At 39.7% G+C, this 25,669-nt stretch overlaps 1 protein-coding gene across 6 annotated transcripts in view; it reads right to left on the reverse strand.

The window, feature by feature from the left end:
• Positions 1–214: 214 nt before the first annotated feature.
• LOC123770471 (uncharacterized) overlaps positions 215–25,669 on the reverse strand; it is a 34,850-nt gene continuing 9,395 nt past the window's right edge. Inside the window, exons 3-9 of one of the 6 annotated variants that reach the window (XM_069330769.1) lie at positions 25,396–25,568; positions 21,553–21,719; positions 19,278–19,448; positions 15,133–15,270; positions 12,940–13,128; positions 10,423–10,457; positions 4,093–4,230 (exon numbers count right to left, since the gene is read on the reverse strand). In XM_069330769.1, coding sequence (XP_069186870.1) covers positions 10,450–10,457; positions 12,940–13,128; positions 15,133–15,270; positions 19,278–19,448; positions 21,553–21,719; positions 25,396–25,568 — 846 coding nt within the window. In that variant the 3' untranslated portion in view covers positions 4,093–4,230; positions 10,423–10,449. Of the gene's footprint in view, positions 4,231–10,422; positions 10,458–12,939; positions 13,129–15,132; positions 15,271–19,277; positions 19,449–21,552; positions 21,720–25,395; positions 25,569–25,669 lie in introns of all 6 variants that reach the window. The other 5 variants (XM_069330770.1, XM_069330766.1, XM_069330765.1 and 2 more) reach the window with 5 other exon arrangements.

The following is a 25,669-nucleotide window of genomic DNA, read 5'->3' on the forward strand; positions in this document are numbered from 1 at the left end:
ATGTATATAATACATACATTATACATAAATACAATTATTAATGCATATAAAGTGATCCAGTTAGTTATCAGAGCTTCAACAATTCACGACGTAATTCATTAGCAACTACAATACTTGGAGTACAACACAAAACAAAAAACAATTACCGTCTACAAACAAGGAAAACTGACTCCTAACACCACTATAAATTATCAAGGAGAATTAAGACTCATCAGTACAATGATATTTACTTAAGAAAACCACGGCCCATTGCTACAATGTGACCCACTTACTGTATGCAAAATACTCAGTGGAAATGTCTGTTGCAAAAGGTTGAGAAACTTAACGCTGCTGCTGTTATTGGCATCATTCACAACAATCCCCATTGTTTTTTAAATATATATATATATCATTTATACTATATATATATATATAGTAGTCTGAAGTGGTAGTCTATGTGTAATATATATATATATTACACACACACACACTATACATTATATATATAAATGATTTTTAAGTGTAAAAAATAAGGTAATATTAATAAAATTATAGTAAAATCTATTTTACTAAAGCATGTACACACACGCCCCTGTCAGTCAGTCGTGGACCCTTCAGGATATTCAGGAGTATTATTGTGTCTTGAATGAATCTACACGTGGACTTTTCAGCTCCACTTTCTGAATTACAAAGCCATAAATATGTACACAATTTGTATTTGATGCAATCTCATCATTGCAAATGCGAGTCTACCTAAACGCTCGGCAGTTTTTTTTTTTATTATTTTCCTTTGCAAATAACATTCAAGACACAAAGTATTCATCAATAATCCCTAATATTCAAAATTTCTCAAATAGGATCTTTACCATTTAAAAAATATATTGTTTTCCTCAAAATAATCTTTAATAGCAACTATTGTAAAAGCATAATTTACACAATTTTTTTTGTCTTTTTTCTTCTTTTTTTTTTTTTGCAGAGGTTTAACAAACACATTCACAGAAAATTTATAAAATAAGTTTTCCAAAATGTTAAATACATCCAGAAAAAAAATCCCTTGGCTTACAGTGCAAGAAATCCCTATAGAACAAAACCATTTAAAAGATGTAAGAATTCAAGTATACAAATAAGGGAATTTTCTGGTTGATTGTTACATTCACGTGAACTTCTGTGAAAAGCAAAGATTGCTCCGCAAGTTCCAGAAGTATGGAAATAGTTCAAAACAAATTACCGTTGTGTTGGTAAAACTTTTACAAATTAAAGATATTCTGCAAATGGCTCTCATAACTGCAGCCCCGACACACGCACGCACGTACACACACACACACGGCACGCAACTGGTAAACTCTTCTAATAAAGAGCTCTTCAGAGCGTTCTCTCATGCCTCGAGGAAGTCCAAGCAGGTAGGTTGACTGGGGAAAAAAAAAATCGTATCTTTTTAGCCCAAATTTGCAATGTTGCTCTTTAGATTCCCAATAAAAACGGAGCCATCAGCATCATCTCGACTCCTCGTTAAAATAATATATAAAATGAAGTAAAAAAAAATACCATCATGCTTGTACTTACTCCACTAGCAGTCAGCATAGTCTATGTCCTTATTAAGTTTGCACTAGAAGGGGTGTACACGGAAACTTTACAAATACCCTAAAGTCCTCAAGATTTGTATAAAAGTGACTGAACATGTTATAAAAGCAACACTCTAAATAGTACTGTTGCTATTTTTTTTTTTAAATAGTGTATCAAAGAACAAAAAATGTTGTTTCCATTTACATCTACTGTTGGCAATGCTTACATACCAATGGAAAACACAAATGAGCTCGTACATGTTGCAGTTCATCAGTGATTGTGGCCCAGCACACTTTTTAAACTATTCAGGTCAAATATGTTACATTGCTCATTATATATATATTTTTTTTAACTTTTGTTTCTTTTAACTAAGATCAACATACCTCCCACATTACCCCCCCCCCGTCCACTGGCAAGCACCGGTCAAGTCACATTACGAGGACTGATTGCCGTCCTTGTCCTTGTACACACCCAACCAATGCCTAAAAACCAGGCTTATAAGATAAAATAGGGCTTGGTTTTCCCCACAACACAGCACTCACTCTCAGCACATCCCCCTCCAAAGCCCAGATATGCTTCACAGAACTATATTCTTAAACACAACTTGAATGTAAGCAGGATTTGTAATGCTATTGATCTATCACCTCACGATCAAAGATTTAGTTGCACAAACAGAAAATGCACCTCACTGGACCGTAAAAATTATCTTCACAATGATAACATGTGAACACGACGGTGAACGTGACGGCATGCGTCACGTTCACCTATTGGGGGAATAGCAGGATGGACTTCTTAATGTTACAGTCATCACTCAAGTGGTAGTCTAAGAATGATAGCCCAAAATAGTCTGTAACATAAAACAGCATTGGTAAGTCACACACCTACAATCAAGACATTACATCAATGTTACAGGTCATTTATTACTTATGTACAGCCTACATGGCCTCACCCTCTACACCACTTGAGTATGCAATTAGATAATGCTCGCAAGACGAGTCCGTGAGCGTCGTCTTGATCCTTCACGTCTTCCTCATTTCGAGTAGAGGGCCGAGGCATAACTATGCTACTGTTCGGTATGTGTCCTTAAACCAATTTCTCAATACTGTAGTGCATGAAGTAATTGTGCATTAACAGTAGCAAAATATTGCATTTCCACTTCAAAGAAAGTTAGTTTTTTTTCAATTTAAACAAAGAATAATAATAGAATAATTGCAAAACCAATCAGTTTATATATTCAGTAAGAAAATATACAAACTCAAACTCCGTAAATCATCTAATTGACAAAAAAATCATGAAGTGCTTCTTGCTGGTACAGCTGCATAAACCTTATGATACATATGCCTCACTTAAAAAAAAAAGAAAACTTCCGTCTGCTTCATACTTCACGTCTAACAAACTACCTAATGCTTCACTCACAATGGATGGAGGCGGTCAGAACATTCAATTTACGTTGAGCAGTTTATTTTAGTCTCTGCAAACACGTCAATAAGGACCAAAGGCTCCCCTAGATTGGAGGTTTGCCTCGATGCAAGGCCGTCCGCAACTCTCGGCATCTCAAACCCGAGGACTTCCTCAGGAGACTTCCTCAAACTCACAACTTCTTCAGGAGACAAGACAAAAAGTGGGCGGGAGAGGGGGGGGGGGGTGAGGGGAAGGGAATGGGGGAGAGGGGGGGGGTGAGGGGAAGGGAATGGGGGAGAGGGGGGGGGGGCTAGGACTGGCACTCTTGTAATGATAATAAAATGCCATTCTTGTAATGATATAAAAAGTTTGAGTTGTACATTGAGAACTATTATACATATACAATAGATTAAACATTAATATGTACTCTGAACATAACCTATCCTCTAGTTAATTTAAACTGGTTACAATTACCCTCATAGTTTTGTACACTCACATTTGCACAATTATCCAAGAGCCTCACACATACAATCTCAGGAGACTCGTGCATACAATCTCGTTAAAACTGGCACAGGCACAATCACACAAGAAACGATTCATCATGCATCCAATATTGAACAACCTTCCTTATAAAAAAAAAAAAAAAAAAAAAAAGTGGGGTGGAGGAGGGGAGAGAATAGAGGACAGAGGACGAGGGGCCAGGGAACGAGACTATGTTTACAAACAATAACAATTACACAATGATGCTAAGGGTAGGAGGTGGGGAGGGGAGGGTGAAAGGGGGGGGGAGGAGGAGGGCAAGGTTAGACGGCTCATATACAAAATGCCTTTTTCTGCCTCCATTATCAGTATATGCACTAAGGCTTGCCCGCTACAGCTTTGTGAATTCTGTCAATTCAAAAAAAGCCCGATTACTTCCTTAATTCAATAATTGGACGAGTACCTATTTTGCTAACAGCATTAGCCTTATGCATGTGGTCAGGTCATTTGGTGCACTCATTCCCCGTGGTTTCGGATGTTTATCGACAACGCCCTGGGTCTCCCCATCGTTGTCCTCGGGCTATTTGCGTGTTGTCCGTCGTCCCAATTTTGGGGTGGTTTTTGGAGGAACAACAGCCTTGGGTGTGGCCTTTGGGATGCTCTTCGGTGAAGTTTTCGCCACTAAAGTCTTGCCTGCGGCTTTGGGTGTGCTTTTGGGTGTTCCTTTCGGTGTGCCTTTGGGTGCTGCACCTTTGCGTGCCGACTTCGGAGTAGAAACGCGAGAACTCTTCACCTTGGCTACGGCTGCTAAGAAAAAAAAAACGAAAGAAAAGAAAAAAGAAAAAATTGACAAGTAAGAACATGTTCTGGATATCATTCATGGATTTTTACTCTCTTAATAATAGTGATAATAATAAATGATAAAATGCCAGCAATAAAATTTATATAAAATAGTAAAGAGCCTACTTTACTATTTATACATTATATAAAACACGTACAGCACATAACGAAAACAAGACTAATATCATAAAATACAATACTTTCAGTCTTCAATGCATGAGAAATACAACAACAAATATTAATACACAACACTACAAAGTATAAGCACAACATAACAATATTCTCTTATTTATGAAATCTGCTCGGGACTTAACACGCTTAAGTTCATATACAAGACTAATAATTAAAGTACGACAGTGAGTGAGCGAGTGAGTATGGAGACTATAAGAAGAAAGTGCCAATCCATTACAACTCTATAGCACCTCGAAGGGATCAGCCCAACCACTTGGGCTGGACGGTAGAGCGACGGTCTCGCTTCATGCAGGTCAGCGTTCAATCCCCGACCGTCCAAGTGGTTGGGGCACCATTCCTTTCCACCCGTCCCATTCCAAATCCTTATCCTGACCCCTTCCCAGTGCTATACAGTCGTAAGGGCTTGGCGCTTTCCCCCCTGATAATTCCCTCGCTCGAAGGGATCAGCATAAGGATTTGGGACGGGACACAGACAATGCAATGAAAGTGCACTGCCCATTTTTAGTCTGTCCTGGACCCTTAGCAAGTACCAATCATAACTCTGCATTAAATGGCAAATGTTGCCACACAACACGATACCAAATGAACTACATCAGAGTCCATCACTAGTGCTTTAACCAAAAGACAGCCTACACGGAACTGTCGGCGACACCTATCCTAAGAACTTGTGAAGCATTCCGAAAGCGACGAGTTTTTTTACGTATAGCGCATGTTGGACTCACAATACTGAGTTATGGTGTATGCAAGAAGATAATTAGCATTATTAAGACAATGAGGAAGCCACGGACACCGATATTAATGATGCTTCAGCAAAGCCATCTGGTGCACGGCATTCAAGATTATGTACTAAACTGAACTATTGATGAAATTGTTTTCGCTTCGATACAAAAATAGCTTAACAAAGGTAACTGTTTGCTTTTACAGCCGTGTTTAAGTGAGCATCATTTGTAGTGAAGATTTGTCTTGAGTGAATATCATGTGTAGTGAAGATTGTTTAGTTACCATGTAAATTGATTAGTGAACATCATGTGTAGTGAAGATTGTTTAGTTACCATGTAAATTGATTAGTGAACATCATGTGTAGTGAAGATTGTTTAGTTACCATGTAAATTGATTAGTGAACATCATGTGTAGTGAAGATTGTTTAGTTACCATGTAAATTGATTAGTGAATATCATGTGTTGTGAAGATTGTTTAGTTACCGTGTAATTATTATTAGTTACCGTGTAATTACTATTAGTTACCGTGTAATTACTATTAGTTACCGTGTAATTATTATTAGTTACCGTGTAATTACTATTAGTTACCGTGTAATTACTATTAGTTACCGTGTAATTACTATTAGTTACCGTGTAATTACTATTAGTTACCGTGTAATTACTATTAGTTACCGTGTAATTACTATTAGTTACCGTGTAATTACTATTAGTTACCGTGTAATTACTATTAGTTACCGTGTAATTACTATTAGTTACCGTGTAATTACTATTAGTTACCGTGTAATTACTATTAGTTACCGTGTAATTACTATTAGTTACCGTGTAATTACTATTAGTTACCGTGTAATTATTATTAGTTACCGTGTAATTACTATTAGTTACCGTGTAATTATTATTAGTTACCGTGTAATTACTATTAGTTACCGTGTAATTACTATTAGTTACCGTGTAATTACTATTAGTTACCGTGTAATTACTATTAGTTACCGTGTAATTTACTATTAGTTACCGTGTAATTACTATTAGTTACCGTGTAATTACTATTAGTTACCGTGTAATTATTATTAGTTACCGTGTAATTACTATTAGTTACCGTGTAATTATTATTAGTTACCGTGTAATTACTATTAGTTACCGTGTAATTACTATTAGTTACCGTGTAATTATTATTAGTTACCGTGTAATTACTATTAGTTACCGTGTAATTACTATTAGTTACCGTGTAATTTACTATTAGTTACCGTGTAATTACTATTAGTTACCGTGTAATTACTATTAGTTACCGTGTAATTACTATTAGTTACCGTGTAATTACTATTAGTTACCGTGTAATTTACTATTAGTTACCGTGTAATTACTATTAGTTACCGTGTAATTACTATTAGTTACCGTTTAATTACTATTAGTTACCGTGTAATTACTATTAGTTACCGTTTAATTACTATTAGTTACCGTGTAATTACTAAGTGCAGTTACAGGATGAGAACTGTGTTTGGTGTTCCGTCTTCAGAGCACTTTTCGTCATGTGGCACTTTGTCTACCACTGTTTGCAAAAAAGAGAACTTTCAATTTTTTTTCTTTGCTGCTTCCTTATTCTTGAGTACGACCTCTTGTTTCTGAAGTTTTAATTTTAAAAAATTCCTGTTACTATTTTGTATGTAGTGATCAAATCTCTTCCCTTCTCTTTTTTCTGCATTTTTGCAAATTTAACACTTCTAGCCTCTCCTAATAGCGCTTATTTTTCGATTCACCTAGGCTCTTTGGGTCTCCAACTGTAGGCCCTACTGGTGTGAGGTCGTGAGGCCATTTTTCATCTCTGGAAGCCATTTAGTACCATGTCTTTCCACCTTTACCAGTTTATTGATGTCCTCCTTGAGATATGGACACCATACAACCTCTGCATATTCCAGTTTGGTCTCTCAAAATCATGAACACTTTCTTTTATCATTTCACTCTCCATATATATAAATGCAATTCTGAAATTGGCAAGGGCAGGTCTCTTTCTTTGTCCGAGTTCTGTAATGCCTTTCCATATACTGTACTGTAATTTGGAGGTTGTGGGTGGCCAATTTTCTCCTATTCCACATAATTCTTTACGGTGAAATCCATCTGCCAAGCGTTACTCCACACACTTATTTTATCCAGATCATATTGAAGGGCATAACACTCATCTGAAGTTTATCATCTTCCGGTCGGCCGAGCGGACAGCACGCTGGACTTGTGATCCTGTGGTCCCGGGTTCGATCCCGGGCGCAGGCGAGAAACAATGGGCAGAGTTTCTTTCACCCTATGCCCCTGTTACCTAGCAGTAAAATAGGTACTTGGGTGTTAGTCAGCTGTCACGGGCTGCTTCCTGGGGGTGGAGGCCTGGTCGAGGACCGGGCCGCGGGGACACTAAAGCCCCGAAATCACCTCAAGATAGCCACACTTCTCCGTGCAACCCCCCCCCCACCCCCCACCCATTCCCAAACATGCTGTACTACTGGAATGAATGCCAAGACAAACAGATGTAATCACAACATAAAACACTATAACTGGCCCACTTGACCTTGATTACCTACTGTGCAAAATCATCAAAACATCACTCACAGAACGTAAACAATTCCTCTACTCATCAAAACATCACTCACAGAACGTAAACAATTCCTCTACTCATCAAAACATTACTCACAGAACGTAAACAATTCCTCTACTCATCAAAACATCACTCACAGAACGTAAACAATTCCTCTACTCATCAAAACATCACTCACAGAATGTAAACAATTCCTCTACTTATCAAAACCAGACCAACTTTTCATAACCGAATAGTAATCAACTCCCCAAAATAGTCCCATTTTCACAAACATTCACATGCTGAGACAGGGCAGAACTAACCTCACGGGCAGAGGCATTTTTCCTTTTAACAAAGGAAAATGCCAGAGCCAGACATAGATGAACTTCGCATCCACTACCATGTTCCAGAGAGAATGGAACATACCTCCTTCTATCTTTCAGACTTCATAGTGCTAGAAGTAATCTTAAACAAGTATTTATCACTCTTGAAGTGCCTTTTAAAATTGAGCACATATTATGGGGAGGAGATCTGTCACTACAGAACAAGTAAAATATCGCCAAAGCACTGGCTAAATTATCTCCAGTCAACCAAAAAATTTGGTGACATCTGACCTGTTCATACAACTCAAATCACCAGGACAATCAACCATACATAGAAAACGTAGCCCTAGCTACATAGAACAGCAACGGTCCATTGACATCAACACAACATCCAGCCCTTACCTCCATGCATGAAATCAAACTTCTAAAACGGCCTAATCCATCATCACCCTTGCATCAATAACATTACTCAATCATCAACACACTAAGGGGACACAGGTGGAAACTTAGTACCCAGATGAGCCACAGAAACGTTAGAAAGAATTTTTTCAGTGTCAGAGTAGTTAATAAATGGAATGCACTAGGAAGTGATGTGGTGGAGGCTGACTCCATACACAGTTTCAAATGTAGATATGATAGAGCCCAGTAGGCTCAGGAATCTGTACACCAGTTGACTGACAGTTGAGAGGCGGGACCAAAGAGCCAGAGCTCAACCCCCGCAAGCACAATTAGGTGAGTATAGACATGCCACTGTGATGGGTCTCCCAACATAACCACGCGTGCATTCACTATCTTGAGGTTATCTTGAGATGATTTCGGGGCTTTTTAGTGTCCCCGCGGCCCGGTCCTCGACCAGGCCTCCACCCCCAGGAAGCAGCCCGTGACAGCTGACTAACTCCCAGGTACCTATTTACTGCCACTAGGAGGAAACCTTCACACAAACTGCACATACCATAAAGCAGAAGAGGTTACAACTCTCGTAACATTTACCTCTTTAGTGCTAGGTGAGCAGAGGCATTAGGTGAAAGGAATCATACCCAACCATTTCTGTCCCACTCGGGAATCGAACCCGGGATGCCCAATTGTGAGACGAGAGCAAAGCCAACTTTGTTTCCTTAGCCTGAAACAACGAGCTCTTGTTCTTGAAGTTGCAGGTTTAAAGATTTCTTCTTTGTCAACTATGTTGATTCCTGTTACTATTTTGTATGTAATGATCATATCACTTCTTTTACTTCTATCTCCTAGCCTCGGCATGTTTAATGCCTTAAGCTTTTCCACATACAGTAGCTCATGTGCTTAGGTTCTGGAAGACATTTCGTAGAATATATTTGCCCCCTTTTTTAATTTGTTCACGGGCTTCTTGTGATATGGGCAGCAAACCCCTGCTGCATATACACATTTCCATCTCATAAACTGCGTGAAAAGTTTCTTGAATAGTTCTTGGTCCACATATTTAAATACAGTTTTCAAATTTGCTAGGGTAACGTAGGCTCCTCTCATAATGCCATTCATGGGTTCCTCTGATGATTGCTTACTATCCAACCTCCTGTGTATGGCCTGTGCTCTCCAATGGTGCATTCCATAACATGACATTTATTTATGTTGAATTCCATCTGCCACGTGTTGCGTCACTCATTTACTTGGTGTAGGTTATTTTGGAGGACAATACAGACATCTAAGTCCCTGACTGTAAACAATCATGTAACACTGTATTTCCTCTGGCAGATCATTTATATATACCTTTAAATGTTTGAAATGTTGCCATTTTGTGTATTTTTGGTTCCCCCCCCTTCCACCGCCTCATTTCATTTTGCGATACAATGCCGAAACTTGAGCCGGAGGTTCATCTTATAATGCGATTTTGGGCCCCTCAAGCTCCTACGCTCCACCGTGACACGCCTACCCATTTTCTATGGGTACGCAAAATGCTATGCTATGGCAAAATTTCAAATGGCACCCTTCCATGCATGTCCCCTCATACTTTCACCCCCTCATACAAGTCACTATGTAACTTACGAATCAGTACTTAAGCTCGCTTCACAAGTTGGCCCAGCACACTTGTAGCGTATCTACACAAGACACAAATCCTTTTGGTGGCGGCCACTTCGACGTTTTAATAATTGCCGATACACTAAAATATGAAAACTACCAAGAGTCTAAACAGCTTTAACATTTAAATATCTGGAGAAAATATTGAAGCCGAACGGGTTCGATACCGTCGTACGGCTTCAATAGTTTCTCGGATATATTACGCTCCTGCGACCTCATTGTGCACTTAAGTTTCTAAACAACATGGAATATAAATACTGCACAGCAAATGGTGTGTGTGGCTGAAGATGATTCACGTGACCACTGGCGGGCCTCTCCTTACCTTGTTATATTCGTCTTGCCCGGGAAGTTACCGCGCTGATCAGCAGGAAATGACACAAAAGAATTACCTCTTTTATTACCCCGTTATTGGTTTGGTGATGTGAACCAACCTCATTACTCTTGGTTCTCAATCAACTTAATACCTATCTCAGTGCCACTAGCTAATTCCTGCAGCAACATCAACAACGTAGTCGTCGTTGATGTGTGTATCAACAACGACTACCATAGTGTATAACCAGAGGGGGGCCAGAGTAAAGTTTATTTTGCACCCTACACTTTCACAAATTAAAAAATAAATAAATAAATAAAATAAATTTGCCAATTTCAATTGCCAAAAACAGTTTTGTAAAAAAAAAAAAAATTAAAATTAAGACCCCCCAGAGGTCAATACTATGTATTGACATAGGTAATCCCTTTGACGTCTGCGCCCTGGTTGGCCTAATGGTAGCACCGGCCCTATGTACAACCTACCTCTTCCAACCACAGTAAACCACCGCATGTTGGCAAATCAAAAAATTGGCAGATTGGCTGCCTCTTAACATCTCTGGAAATATTAGGCATTAAAAAGTCAATAAGGAGAAGCAGGCGAGGAGTCACAATAACGTGGCTAAAGTATGTTGACCAGACCACACACTAGAAGGTGAAGGGACGACGACGTTTCGGTCCGTCCTGGACCATTCTCAAGTCGATTGTGACTTGTGACAATCGACTTGAGAATGGTCCAGGACGGACCAAAACGTTGTCATCCCTTCACCTTCTAGTGTGTGTGGTCTGGTCATCAATAAGAACAAATTAACAAATAATTACAGCTCTTGTCAACCAGTTATAGACGAGAGGGCCATTATCCCACGTCAGAAATTATATTGTTTATACTGTACTAAATCAATTTAATGTTTTAATATTGTTATAACTTACCCAAACGATTTTAATCAACACTGGGGTTTCTTGTTTTTTGTTTTATTTTATTTAGCTCTATGACTAACTCAGATAATTTAAGATAATTACTTTTATTTCTAGAGGTGTCCAAGACTAACACCTAGATTACTGTGCTGGATTGCCCGACACACGAATAATAGTGCGCAACGAAATCACAACAACGTGATGGTGCACGTGCCTGAGGGGTTGAGAAACGTGGGCTCGATCCCATCGTACGACTTCAATATTTTCTTGTGAGCAACATTTAAAGTTAATATACATACTATCGTTATAACTTTTGCACATTTCAGGTGTAACAATACACATTCTTGGCCAACTAATTCATTTTTACTCTATTGTAAATGCAAGTTTTTTTTGTTGTATTTCTACACTCTCAATGAATTATAATTGCAACATTCAACAGTGATATTACCGTGCAATATTGACACTGTACCACCCAGGAGGCCTGGTCAGAGACCGGGCCCCAGGGATGCTGATACTTGGAAGCACCACAAGTTAAAATAAGGTACACAATTATTGGAATAAAAGACTCCAGCCAGAGCAGCCTCTACACAACCCCAAAAGATGTTGTCCCAAACATCCTAAACTCATAACTGTTTAGCAACTATGATCATGACTGACCGCCCGCTCTCTCGACGAATAGCAAGACAAGTAAGACAAGAATAGTAAGTAATAGTAAGACAAGTAAGACAAGAATAGTAAGAATAGTAAGACATTAAACACAAAGCGCACTTGAATACACGGCTTGTGAAAATTCCAATACGAGACTACAAGAGTGGTATAAAATCCACATATCTTGAAGAACAAAAGGTACGTTAAAAAGTGCCCTAACAATAAGGGCAAAGCAACAAAGACAGGTAACCGAAACTCCATCCAACAACTCTAGGACGAGTGGATATGGGCACCATGTAAGTACAAAATACTGAGGGGCGAGAATAGAGACAGATACAGCCTGTTTTCCCGAGAGAAAATATAAAAGTTGGAAAAAACAAATGAGCCAGAGGGATGCAAGTCAATACTCCTGCTCAGGGTGAATGTGGTCAATATGTATACAAGAAAGGGAAAGAATTTGGTGTCAATATTTAAGATGCACCAAGTACAAACCCAATAGAAACTAAATGGTAAGTATCACTAGCCAAAAAAACACAGCATCCCATACGACATGTACCCAGTATATTCAAGCACTCCTATACTGGGTTCCACGATGCTCACCAAGTATTTAAACCCTCATCATACACATCTTATCACCAACATAAATATTCTCAAACGTCTCACAAGGTCTGTAAAGGAAACGACCACCAACATGCAAGGGGTTTACTGTGTTATACATTCGATTATATTTTGATCATGTTTCTGGCTTCTAATGTCTGAAGGATGCTTAAAACTCCATTTGGTTCTTGTGTTGCCAACATACTGTACCCACGAAGTAACACCCTGGACTCGAGGTTGGACGGAAAGTTTGACGACTCGTTCTAACTACTATTTCTATGGAGGTCAAAGAAGGAAATTTCCTATGTAAACAAGTAAAGCAATTCATGCATATTTTGTCCCTAGTCAACACAGAAGGTTAAATGAGACTTACTTTTGCCTTTTGCTGGAGCAGGGCTGGAAACTTTGCCTTTCGCGGCAGCTGGAGTAGAAATTTTTGCTTTTGCTGGAGCTGGTGTGGAAGTTTTGCCTTTGGCTGGAGTCTTGCTGCCGGCTCTAGGGTTACGTCTGGCGGGAGTTCGTGCAATTTTCTTGGGGCTCTCTTCACCTGAGGATAAAGAGACTGCTTAAGTTGTACAGCATTACTCGCAAGGAACCATTATTTATGGAACCAAGTAAATTTATGCTATCTTTTACAGGTTGTTCTCAAGGTAAAGTGGTTCTAATGACCGGCCAGCTGCCCTAAACACCTGGATATTTATCTAGATATCCATGATAGCCTGTAAGCATATTACGGTTCCATTAACAGTCTACAGTGACACCTTGGTTTTTTAACCTTAACTTAAGTCTAACCATAGATAGGGAGTATATAATATCACTTAATTACATTAGTGCTTTAGAAGCGATTACCTCCAGGGTACCTCCTCCTCCGAGGACAGGTTGATCCTTCAGTAATAATACTCTTATAATGTAACTTCTATTAACCATTTGCAGAGTTTATTTTCAAAACTTGGTCCTGACCAAAACTCTCTCAACACTGCAAAAGTGTTGTACAAAGTATAATACAAACAGTTGTATAATACAATGAGATATTGTTGAGATGAAGAGATACAAACCCAAAGACGCTCGATGAGAACCAAAAACCAGTGTTCAGAGCCATAACAGAAATCAAGAGGGTCTTTCCATCCTTTTGCTTCGTTCCAATGAAGCCATTAGAAAGGAGCCACTACAAAGAGCCATTAGAATGTAGACCGAGCCAAGCTCAACAGGAAGATATAAGATTAACACTACACTACGCTACACACGGAACTCACAATAGCGTGATGCATCCAATGAACAAATCCACAAGGGCCGTGACAAGGATTCGAACCTGCGTCCGAGATCATCCCAGACGCTGCCTTTATCGACTGTGCTACGACATGGTCAAAAGAGTTGAAACCTCGTCACGGCCCTTGTGAATTTGTTCATATAAGATTAAGCCCAAAGTCATTGTTTCCTGAAGTTGAAGGTAACCTCAAGAAGATTGCAGGTTGGAGATCAAGCACCAGCCACCCACACAACATTGGATAGAAGCTTCAGGCAGTAGCCCAAAGGCCTCCTATGAACTGACACCTGAAAGCCTCCTACTATGGAGTATCTAGTCAACCATTTCTCCATTTACACAATTTCCGTCTCTCTCCACCACCACAACTTTTGTCCACATTCACTTTCAATTCTTCACATGTAAGTACTATACACAAATTACGTAGTTTTAAACTAAACTCGAAAGGCACACCCCCTCCCCCCTTGAATATTCTTGCTATATTCTCTCATATGAGGTTCCCAAGCACTACTGGACCGACAGCATGTTCTCTTGATTTGTTACCCTGTAAAAAATGAAAATGTTTTGCCTAACCAAAAACATATGAAACCAAGCAACCTGCCAAACCTACCCTTCAAACCTATGCCAAAAACATATTAGCAAAGAAGGCAGTAAGAAAGCCTGGTCACGGTAGTAGGCACCAAGGAAATGGACACGACACGAAGAACAACAGCTTGACAACTACCTTGACGGGGAGCCAGTCGGCCGAGCGGACAGCACGCTGGACTTGTGATCCTGTGGTTCTGGGTTCGATCCCAGGAGCCGGCAAGAAACATTGGGCAGAGTTTTTTTCACCCTATACCCCCTGTTACCTAGCAGTAAAATAGGTACCTGGGTGTTAGTCAGCTGTCACGGGCTGCTTCCTGGGGGTGGAGGCCTGGTCCTCGACTAGGCCTCCACCCCCAGGAAGCAGCCCGTGACAGCTGACTAACACCCAGGTACCTATTTTACTGCTAGGTAACAGGGGCACAGGATGAAAGAAACTTTGCCCATTGTTTCTTGCCGGCGCCTGGGATCGAACCCGGGACCACAGGATCACAAGCCCAGTGTGTTGTCCGCTCGGCCAACCGGCTCCCAGAGGCCTGGCCCGTTAAAGTAAGGCTCGTTGGCACCAGAAAAGAACTCGGGGGGGAACTACCGAGGAATCCCTCCCAGAAATTTAGCCAATAACCTCAAGACAATTTCAACAACCTACAAATTGTTTACACAGTCCAAAACAATCCCAATAAATATATTGGACAAAATGAATTCAAGTTTGCCATTTACCTTCACTATTATCAGATTCTTCTTCAGATTCCACACCGCTCTCTCCCGAGGACTCTTCTTTCTTCTTCCTCTTTCCTGATGAGTTTCTCTTCCTCCTCTTTTTAAGCTGATCTTCATTTGTGTACAGTGAAAGATCCACTAAAAAGTTAAAAAAATATACATATATATAAATATTATATATATACTGTATATACATATAAACTGAATATAAATACATACACACACACATACATACATACATATGTATGAGTACCCAAATGAGCCACAGGGACGTTAGAAAGAACTTTTTCAGTGTGGGAGTAGTTAACAGATGGAATGCATTAGGCAGTGATGTGGTGGAGGCTGACTCCATACACAGTTTCAAGTGTAGATATGACAGAGCCCGATAGGCTCAGGAACCCGTACACCAGTTGATTGACAGTTGAGAGGCGGGACCAAAGAGCCAGAGCTTAACACCCGCAAGCACAACGAGGTGAATACATACATAATATACATGATACATAGATACACACACTACCACCATCATCGTGACACAGTTTAAGAACTCTAGGATCTTTGCGTCATATCAGAATGATAGTGCTGGGGAGGCTATGCAAATGGTGTTCCCGATACCATCAATATACCAAGATCATCAATAAAAGGTGGACAGTGGCGAGTGTTGCGAAAAATATATATAAATCTGGAAAAAATATTTATCCCAGGGTCTCTGAACCAGATAACCGACGAAACCAAAATAAAGACAGCGGATGGGGCAGGCCTGGATGGGTCAAGATCGCCAGTAGAGACAGCAAAAAGAGATAGACTTCAAAGGTTTTACTCAGAAACAAATACAGGACGGTGGTTTTCTAGGTAGGTTAGAGATAACTGAGGATATGCTAAGCAGAAAAAAGTACTTAAATTAGAAGAAAATGGAACTCTCAGGAGTGAGTTTCACACTTTAAAAGGAAGTTTTCTATAGCAAGGTAAGAAAATTACTGCATTAACAGACCAGATCAAGATTCAGGAGGAACAAATCAAGGAACTAGTGAAAGATAATGAAGTATGGAAAATGAAGAGTGATGAATTTGAAGAAATAAACAAGAAAATACTCGTATGGATAGGAAAATAGGATAAAGACAAGATAGGATAGGAAAATACGATAAAGACAAGAACCGGCCCATAACCACTGTGCTGCGCCAACTCCAAGAAACTCTAAGGGCTAACATGGAGTTAGGCAAGAATATACAAACAGAAACTTCATTGACAACTCACATAAAGGAGGTTAATAAAGAACTAGAAAAGTATAAAGAAAAAATAAAGAGAGACGTCTGCGCAAGTTGTAAAAGAGAAAGAGATGATCAAGGAAGTGTTTGGAAGTCAAAACCAGAAATGACAAACAAGAAGCAGAAATCAGGCAAGCAATTAGGAAAGAACTGGTAACCAACAGTACACTAGTACAAAACACTGCAGATAGAAGTACTCTAAGTCCATAATAATCTTCGGGTATTTAAAAGAGGAAAGTTCATCTCGGGTAGACAGAGCAGCAGAAGAGATGAAAATCATAGAAAAATAGTAGGTTTAGGAGAAGGCCTAAATTCAAAAGGACAATGTCAGTGATTTTAGGAGGATAGGAAAATACGATAAAGACAAGAACCGGCCCATAACCACTGTGCTGCGCCAACCGAGAAAACTCGGTCGGTGGGAAATTTCGTCAACTGAAAAAACACCTTTCGAATATTTCTACCCATTCAAAAAGCCTGCGAGGTAGGTTGAGAATGGCATGTATGGTGCCCAAATTTCAAGAAGCACATAATGAAACTGGAAAAGGTACAGTAGCATGCTGCAAAATGGCTTCAGGAACTGAAAAACAAGAGCTATGAGGAGAGACTACAGACATTATTAAACATACCAAAACTAGAAGATACTGTAGAAGGAAAGGAGGTGATATGATCAATACATATAAAATTCTAACAGAAATCAACTAAATTAACAAGGAAGAATTCGTGAAACCAGCAACATCACGAACAAGAGGACACAGATTCTAAGGAAACAAAGGTGTCAGAAAAACATTATAAAGTTTCCTTTTGCGAACAGTGGTAGATGATTGGAATAAACTAAGTGAGAAGGTGATAGAGGCCAAAACCGTCGGTGGTTTCAAAGTGTTATACGACAAAGAGTACTGGGAAGATGGGACACCACAAGTGTAGCTCTCGTCCTGTAACTACACTTAGGTAATTACACACCAGTACATATACCGTACTATAAACTACACACAAATTGATCACAGCCAATCAAAGAGATACCAGTACCCCATAAGCCGGTACACCTTAGGATACAAACCACAGAATATTCAGTACAGGAGTATTCAGGACAACATTCACAAAGCAACCTTTCTGTCCTAGACATTTGCCTTTGGGCTATTAGGTTGTAGTTACATTACTGTGACTTTAGTTCTCGGCAACCTATACAAATTTTGAAGTAATTTAGAGACTGCAGGCGATGAGTCACAATAACGTGGCTAAAGTTTGTTGACCAGACCACACACTAGAAAGTGAAGGGACGACGACGTTTCGGTCCGTGCTAGACCATTCTCAAGTCGATAGACATTGACTCAATCGACTTGAGAATGGCCCCAGGACGGACCGAAACGTCGTCGTCCCTTCACTTTCTAGTGTGCGGTCTGGTCATCATCAATTTAGAGACTACCTTGAGGCTACCTTGAGGTGCTTCCGGGGCTCAGTGTCCCCGCGGCCCGGTCGTCGACCAGGCCTCCTGGTTGCTGGACTGGTTGCTGGACTATGGGCCAAATGCAGAGACTTTTTCCATTTACAGCAATTATGAATGATGTGCAACTTGAAACCTATTGGGGGGTTACACACGAACATTTTCACCTCTCTGGTATGATTCTATGATAAAACATATTTCAAGTACTGTATAAAATCAAGAGCTTTAACCCCATTAAAAACAAAAATGCACCTATTGTATTTCTGTGCCCGCGCACAGAAATACAGTAGGCATAAACTTTTTCATTTTTGAGCTTAAACTGTTTAAATTGTCTCAAAATAATACAGTAACTTCCATTCTTGCCCCACAATAACAAACCCTGAAAGTTTCAAAGTGATCAATGAGAATGTTATCCAGATACCTTATGATCACCATTCAAGGGAAATCAACAAAGGCATCAGAAGGAATATTACAAGTCCCGAGTGTGTTATGAGTATAAACTGGTGTAATGAGCTAAATCAATGTCAAGTGTATTACGGAGGTAGAAGGGCATCGTTCTACCAACCAGTCAAGTATACAGCTCTCGGATGAAAACCACATTAACACAACCACTACCTAATGAATATAAACAACTAGTAACTTTATATATATATATATATATATATATATATATATATATATATATATATATATATATATATATATATATATATATATATATATATATATATATATATATATATATATATATATATATATATATATATATATATATATATATATATATATATATATATATATATATATATATATATATATATATATATATATATATATATATATATATATATATATATATATATATATATATATATATATATATATATATATATATATATATATATATATATATATATATATATATATATATATATATATATATATATATATATATATATATATATATATATATATATATATATATATATATATATATATATATATATATATATATATATATATATATATATATATATATATATATATATATATATATATATATATATATATATATATATATATATATAATAATGAGTGTCAGACCACGGAGGAAAATTTAAACAGGAATTTCCTTAAGTACTTTCGTATATTAATACATCTTCAGAAGGAGTATTAATATACGAAAGTACTTAAGGAAATTTCTGTTTCAATTTTCCTCCGTGGTCTGACACTGTCACATTTTTAATCACGTGTTTATTTTCGTGATATACACACGTATAAAATTATCATATTACTTATATATACAAGTTACCATATCGGTCTGGAGAGGCCACTCCAGATCCAACAACCAGAGCACAACTCCATAGTCTCCTGAGACTAGTGGATAATGCCTACTACTACTACTACTACTACTACTACCACCACCACCACTAGCAACTTACATCCATCAGGGTGATTGGCATCAACATCTGGCTTATCAATTAGCACCCCCTTCTCAAGGTCCATTGCACGACTTAAAATGTTGTTAATTCGAGTCTCTTCTTCGGGTTTCAACTGCAGCGTTTTGCGGTCTATCCGTTCCAAATTGACCGTCGTTAAAATACAATCAAAATCTGAAAAAAAAAAGAACAAGTAGTTTTGGTCTGTTGCCAAAACAATTTGAAAGGATAGAAATTTTATACCAAATTCTTGTAGCAGAATTTTAATGTGCATAATAGTAACTCACAATTTTTCTAATTGGGACTAGACCTACAAATGTGCAATAAACAAACTATTAACAATGCCAGTTGGCAATGAACCGCATTTTGCACATTTATTAATCGGTCTTTTTTCAAAGCTCAAACTCAAGATGTGCTTCATTCACTGTACGCTCTCTCAAAATTAGTGTAATCAAAACATTGAATTAACCTTTTCTAGGCCTGACCATTCACAGACCCCCAATGCATAATAAAATAATGTTAAAGAGATAATATTACAGCACGGATAGAATTAAACCATTAAACCATAAATTAAACCATTAAACCATAAATTAAACCATTAAACCATAAATTAAACCATTAAACTACAATGAAAAAGTTTCAACCTGTCAGTTGATAGTAAGATTAATAGTCAAATACTTACCTATCAAAAGGTGGCGATAGTCAATATATGTACTATTGCCTACCTTGAGATGATTTCGGAGCTTAGCGTCCCTGCGGCCCGGTCGTCGACCAGGACTCCAGGTGGAGGATGGATTTCTTTTATCCAAGGTTGTGAGGTTTGAGTTCACTTAATTAGTAACTACTCATAGCTGAGGCCTCTCAATTCTGTAACTAATCTAGTTGCACACTTCTGATCTTTCTCAATTTTTTGTCATGCTGGAGCTGCATACTCAAGTAATGGTCTTAAATAGACATTATGTATGGACTTGAAAGCCTCCTTATTTAAATTCTTAAATAATCTTCTCGTGTGTACTGACTTCCCATACGCTGGAGATGCTATCTTGCCTACTCACTGGTCTTCATTTGATGCATCACGTTATTGTGATTTCTGTGTGTAATGATGCAAGGGCGAAGAGGGAGAACGGCCTATTGACATAGCTCGAGTGCATGGGGGAGTTGTGTAAAACCCTGGTTTGTGTCTCGGAGAGGCTGCAGGATCCAGTAAGTTCAGTAGAACTTCGGTTTTAACTCTTTTAACCATGTCGTAGCTCAGTCGATTAAGGCAGCGTCTGGGATGCTCCCGGACGCAGGTTCGAATCCTCGTCACGGCCCTTGTGGATTTGTTCATTTGGTCTTTTCCTTTTAATGGTTCTTGTAATTGTCTTCCCCCTTATGGTGTACTTAAATACAGGTCTCCAGTCTCCCTTTACCCATTGACATTATTCTGCACTTATTTGGAATGAACTCCAGCAGACATTTATCTGCCCACTCCTGAAGTTTGTGATGTTTGCAGCACCCTACTTGTGTTGACCAGGGTTCAGCACTCGTACGTACTGGTCCCAGGGATATCTTGAGGTTATCTTGAGACGATTTCGGAGCGTAGCGTCCCCGCGGCCAGGTCCTTGACAAGGCCTCCTTGCAGGCCTTGAACAACCGTGGACTTCTGATGTTTATATAGTGTTCTCTGGTAGAATATGCATCAAAATGTGATGCTCTTGACCAGACCACACACTAGAAGGTAAACGGACGACGACGTTTCGATCCGTCTCGGACCATTCTCAAGTCGATTGTGACTTGAGGCAATTCTGAAGACAAGCAACTTGCGAATGGTCCAGGACGGACCGAAACATCGTCGTCCCTTCACCTTCTAGTGTGTGGTCTGGTCAGCATACTTTAGCCACGTTATTGTGACTCATCGCCTGCATGTGATGCTCTATTAGCAGGACTGGTTGAATCAACACCTCCAAATTCCCTAAGACATCATTCAGAAGCCGAATGTGGAGTAACATCAACACATAACGAACAAGCGCCCTGAAAAAATTGTTATTACTGTATTGTATCTTCAGATTTAACATGGATAATATGGAAGAATGAGAGGGGGTCAGTCACACCCGTATTCAAACTTAATCCACCGTTCGGTTTCTTTTGATCCTGAAGTGGTTGAACTACGGCATGTTCAACGGCATGATTACCTGGAGAGTACCTTACAACCCAATTGGTTCAGCACCTCCTGCAGGAACTTGTTTAATAGTAAAATAATACAAGCAACAGAGTAGAGAAATCAGAGCTTAACTACCTGTAACATCATAATAATCAGGCTTGTACGTGTTGCAGTTCTTGTTGTCGGAATCCTCGGGAGAAAGCCATCGGATCTTAATCTTGCGTGTATTTTTAAAAACATTCTGGGCAACTTGGCACAAGTAGAACGTTCCTTCCGAATTTCTCACGGCCACATGTTCATTTCTGGAAAGAAAATGGTTCTTATTAGACGACAGGCTACAAGACAAACTTGATGGTTATCTTGAGGTTATCTTGAGATGATTTCGGGGCTTTAGTGTCCCCGGGGCCCGGTCCTCGACCAGGCCTCCACCCCCAGGAAGCAGCCCGTGACAGCTGACTTACACCCAGGTACCTATTTTACTGCTAGGTAACAGGGGTATAGGGTGAAAAAAATTCTGCCCATTGTTTCTCGCCGGCGCCAGGGATCGAACCCGAGACCACAGGATCACAAGTCCAGTGTGATGTCCGCTCGGCCGACCAGCTCCCCCCCCCATGATGCAAGACGCCAAGCAATTATTTGACAATGAAACAAATAATACTGGCAAAGCTTGTTGCACCTCGTCCTGTAAAGAATTCCATATTAAACGTACTTAAAAGCTGGCTTTTGAATTAAGATACTTTTTTTTTTAAGAATATGCATTAGAACATACGAGGGTTGATTGGCCCCATACGAAGCAGCTCCTATTTATATCCACCCACACATAATAAATACTAAAAACTTTCCACAGTTGAGATCGAGTTAATCCTTTGGCCATGATGTGCACGTCGTAATAAAAATGTCTACATCCTACATCACAATAGGTACTACCTAAACAGGAGGATGGGTTGGAAAATACTAACCAATCAGGGAAGAGTGATTAACACTTTAGTGCGCGCGGCACTCCTTGGAAAAAAAAGCGGGTTGTGCGCGTGGCGTTCTGGGCGCTCAAGCGTGAACACAAAACAGTTTATCATCTTTTCACGCTCCTAACATCAATTCTCGAGCTATGTTTTTCATTTTGGTATCAATGCGTTGGCAATAAAATTCTCTACAGGATAATATGCATAAAATGTCACCCAAGCATTTGCTATCCCACCACGAAGTAAATAAACACGAAGATGACTCGCCGTGACACCCAAACAGGAAGTAAATGTTCATACTCTTTCGTTTGTTGCCAGCCTCACAGTCATCCTACAGCGCTTATTTTGATATCACTGAACTCGCAATAAAATTCCCCACCCAGACATATGCCTATCAATGTCTAATTATGTTCCGCACGAGTGTGGGAACTGGGCGAAGCGTTAGCCGTGATTTCAGCAGCGACGACACTGTTGTGATGCAGCGCTTTGAAAGTTTATACTTATTTCACTGTCATGACATTATTTCTCGAGCTACGTATTTCATTTTTATAGCAATGTGTTCGCAATAGAAAGTTCTATAAGAACGTGGGTAGAATTGGCCAACAGATCGTCAAATAAATTTGCGGCGAATAAAATCTTACGCGAATCTTACGCGTGTTTGTACCCGTGAGCGTAAAAAGTTTTTACTTTGCTCATGTTTTTTCAAGTTTATACTTGATTCACTCCGTTTTTTTTTTTGTATAGTGTTCGGAATAAAATTCTCTACACAGACATATAAATGTAGAATCATGATCGCGGCCAACACAAGAGTGTGTGGAGTGCGCGATTACCCTCGTTGTGACACCAATTCAATAGTCTCTCCTCTAAGTTACAATACATTGCCGTTTTCTCAAATAGGCACAGTGCCTATTAGAGAAAACAAAAATTTAATGGCAAACATATTCATACAAACCCCAAGTCGATCGAGTAGTAAATACCCAATATAAAACACGGTCCATAAATTTACGTCGTGATCCAACAAGCGTTTAGGGAAACCGCCCGTAAGTGCAAGTCGAAAATCCAGGAAAGTGTTAAGTTTCTGTGGCTTCCCTCCCATGTTGGAGGGTGCTGAAGGAGACCATACTGAATACCTCATACCCAAAACACTTCTAAAAGGTAAGAGGTATCATCAGGGAACAACTGGGACAAGGTAACTTGTATTCTAATTAACGGGGAGCCGGTCGGCCGAGCGGACAGCACACTGGACTTGTGATCCTGTGGTCCCGGGTTCGATCCCAGGCGCCGGCGAGAAACAATGGGCAGAGTTTCTTTCACCCTATGCCCCTGTTACCTAGCAGTAAAATAGGTACCTGGGTGTAAGTCAGCTGTCACGGGCTGCTTCCTGGGGGTGGAGGCCTGGTCGAGGACCGGGCCGCAGGGACACTAAAGCCCCGAAATCATCTCAAGATAACCTCAAGATAACTGAGGAAAGAAAGCCTGAAGAACAAGTCAGTGAATCTGTACGCCGGTACAATGTGGATGCAGCTGGCTATCCCACTCACTATGGATGGGAGGGAGGTTGCTGAATGAGAGAATCGGCAATAGTGAAAACTCATCTTGGATACAAATACACAGAGATTCAGGAGGGAAACAATAGCCGAGCAACTGAGCTGCAGAATCTGTGGTGAGTGATGGGCATTGCCTTGACCACAACCGAGAGATCCAGCCAAACACGACGTTGGTACAACATTCGAACAAGTTTTAACACCACCTAACCAGTTATAACAACCAATATAGCAAGTTGTAACAACGTTCTAATACGTCATAAGCCAAGATGTAACAACTTTATTACAAGTTGTAACAAGCGGAGCCGGGAGGGAGCCGGTCGGCCGAGCGGACAGCACGCTGGACTTGTGATCCTGTGGTCCTGGGTTCGATCCCAGGCGCCGGCGAGAAACAATGGGCAGAGTTTCTTTCACCCTATGCCCCTGTTACCTAACAGTAAAATAGGTACCTGGGTGTTAGCCAGCTGTCACGGGCTGCTTCCTGGGGGTGGAGGCCTGGTCTAGGACCGGGCCGCGGGGACACTAAAAAGCCCCGAAATCATCTCAAGATAACCTCAAGATAAGCGGAAAATAGAGACAGTTACAGTTTGTGTTTCCAGGGATGTGGCCACCTAAGACACATTATAAATATGAACAGAGTAATACCCCCCATATTGTTCGAGTTAGGAAAACACTGCCAAATACATATACTCTTCTTAAAAGATTTCCCCAACTTTGCACAAGATACAGTAACACAAATTTAAGGATTGGTAAATGTCAATCTTCTTGTCTGATAAACAAGACAGTTTTTGAGACAGTTAAGACCCAGCTTCGTCTAAGTACAAGTGATAGGTCGAACAACCTAGTGGGTTTTCTTCCAATTGGGGGAGGGGAGGAGTGTTGTACATGCTGCCATGGAGATGTCTTCACTCACAGGAGTGAAACTGCCCAATAAACTTGCCCTTCGGGGCAAAATTGTGCATGTCTAATGAATAAATCTGTCTGTGTGTAATGATGTAAGGGCGAAGAGGGAGAACGGCCTACTGACATAGCTCGGGTGCAGGGAAGGGGTTGTGTAAAATCCTGGTTTGTGCCTCGGAGAGGCTACGGGATCCAGTAAGTTCAGTAGAACTTCAGTTTCAACTCTTTTTAACCCTGTCGTAGCTCAGTCGATTAAGGCAGTGTCTGGGATGTTCCGAGATGTAGGTTCGAATCCTCGTCACTGCCCTTGTGGATTTGTTCATTTGATGCATCACGTTAGTGTGATCTGTGTGTGTAATTGTGTATGTCTAAATATGCAGAAACTTGTATAATTTGCTACATGAAAAATCCCCAAAATTTTATGATAAATACATTAGCTAAAATAGGGGTACTATTTACAAATCAAGAACTTACAGAAATCTTATGTCTTTAAATGATAATATCCAGATTTCTGGCCTATAGAACAGTACTTTATTTAACAAACCACTGTTTTGTGTTGACAAATTGTACTTTACCTGAAGAAAACAATGAGTTTATCCTGAGGAGTCTTGGGAGTGGAAGAGTCTGTTTTTCGGATTCTGTTCAAGGAATTCAAACCAGGAGACTGATACAGGTTTGCAGGATTACGAGGCCGCTTACTACGCCGTTCATCACCAGGCGTCTCTGGGGCCAATATTTCACGCTTTTGCTGCAATCAAATATTTTGTTACAAGACTAGCGTGTGTCAACTCTCTGAGGCGCACACACACCAATACTCTATAAATAAATTTAATATAAATATTTATCCAC

This window comes from Procambarus clarkii, chromosome 24, assembly GCF_040958095.1.
Source record: "Procambarus clarkii isolate CNS0578487 chromosome 24, FALCON_Pclarkii_2.0, whole genome shotgun sequence".
Classification (NCBI taxonomy): Eukaryota; Metazoa; Arthropoda; class Malacostraca; order Decapoda; family Cambaridae; genus Procambarus; species Procambarus clarkii.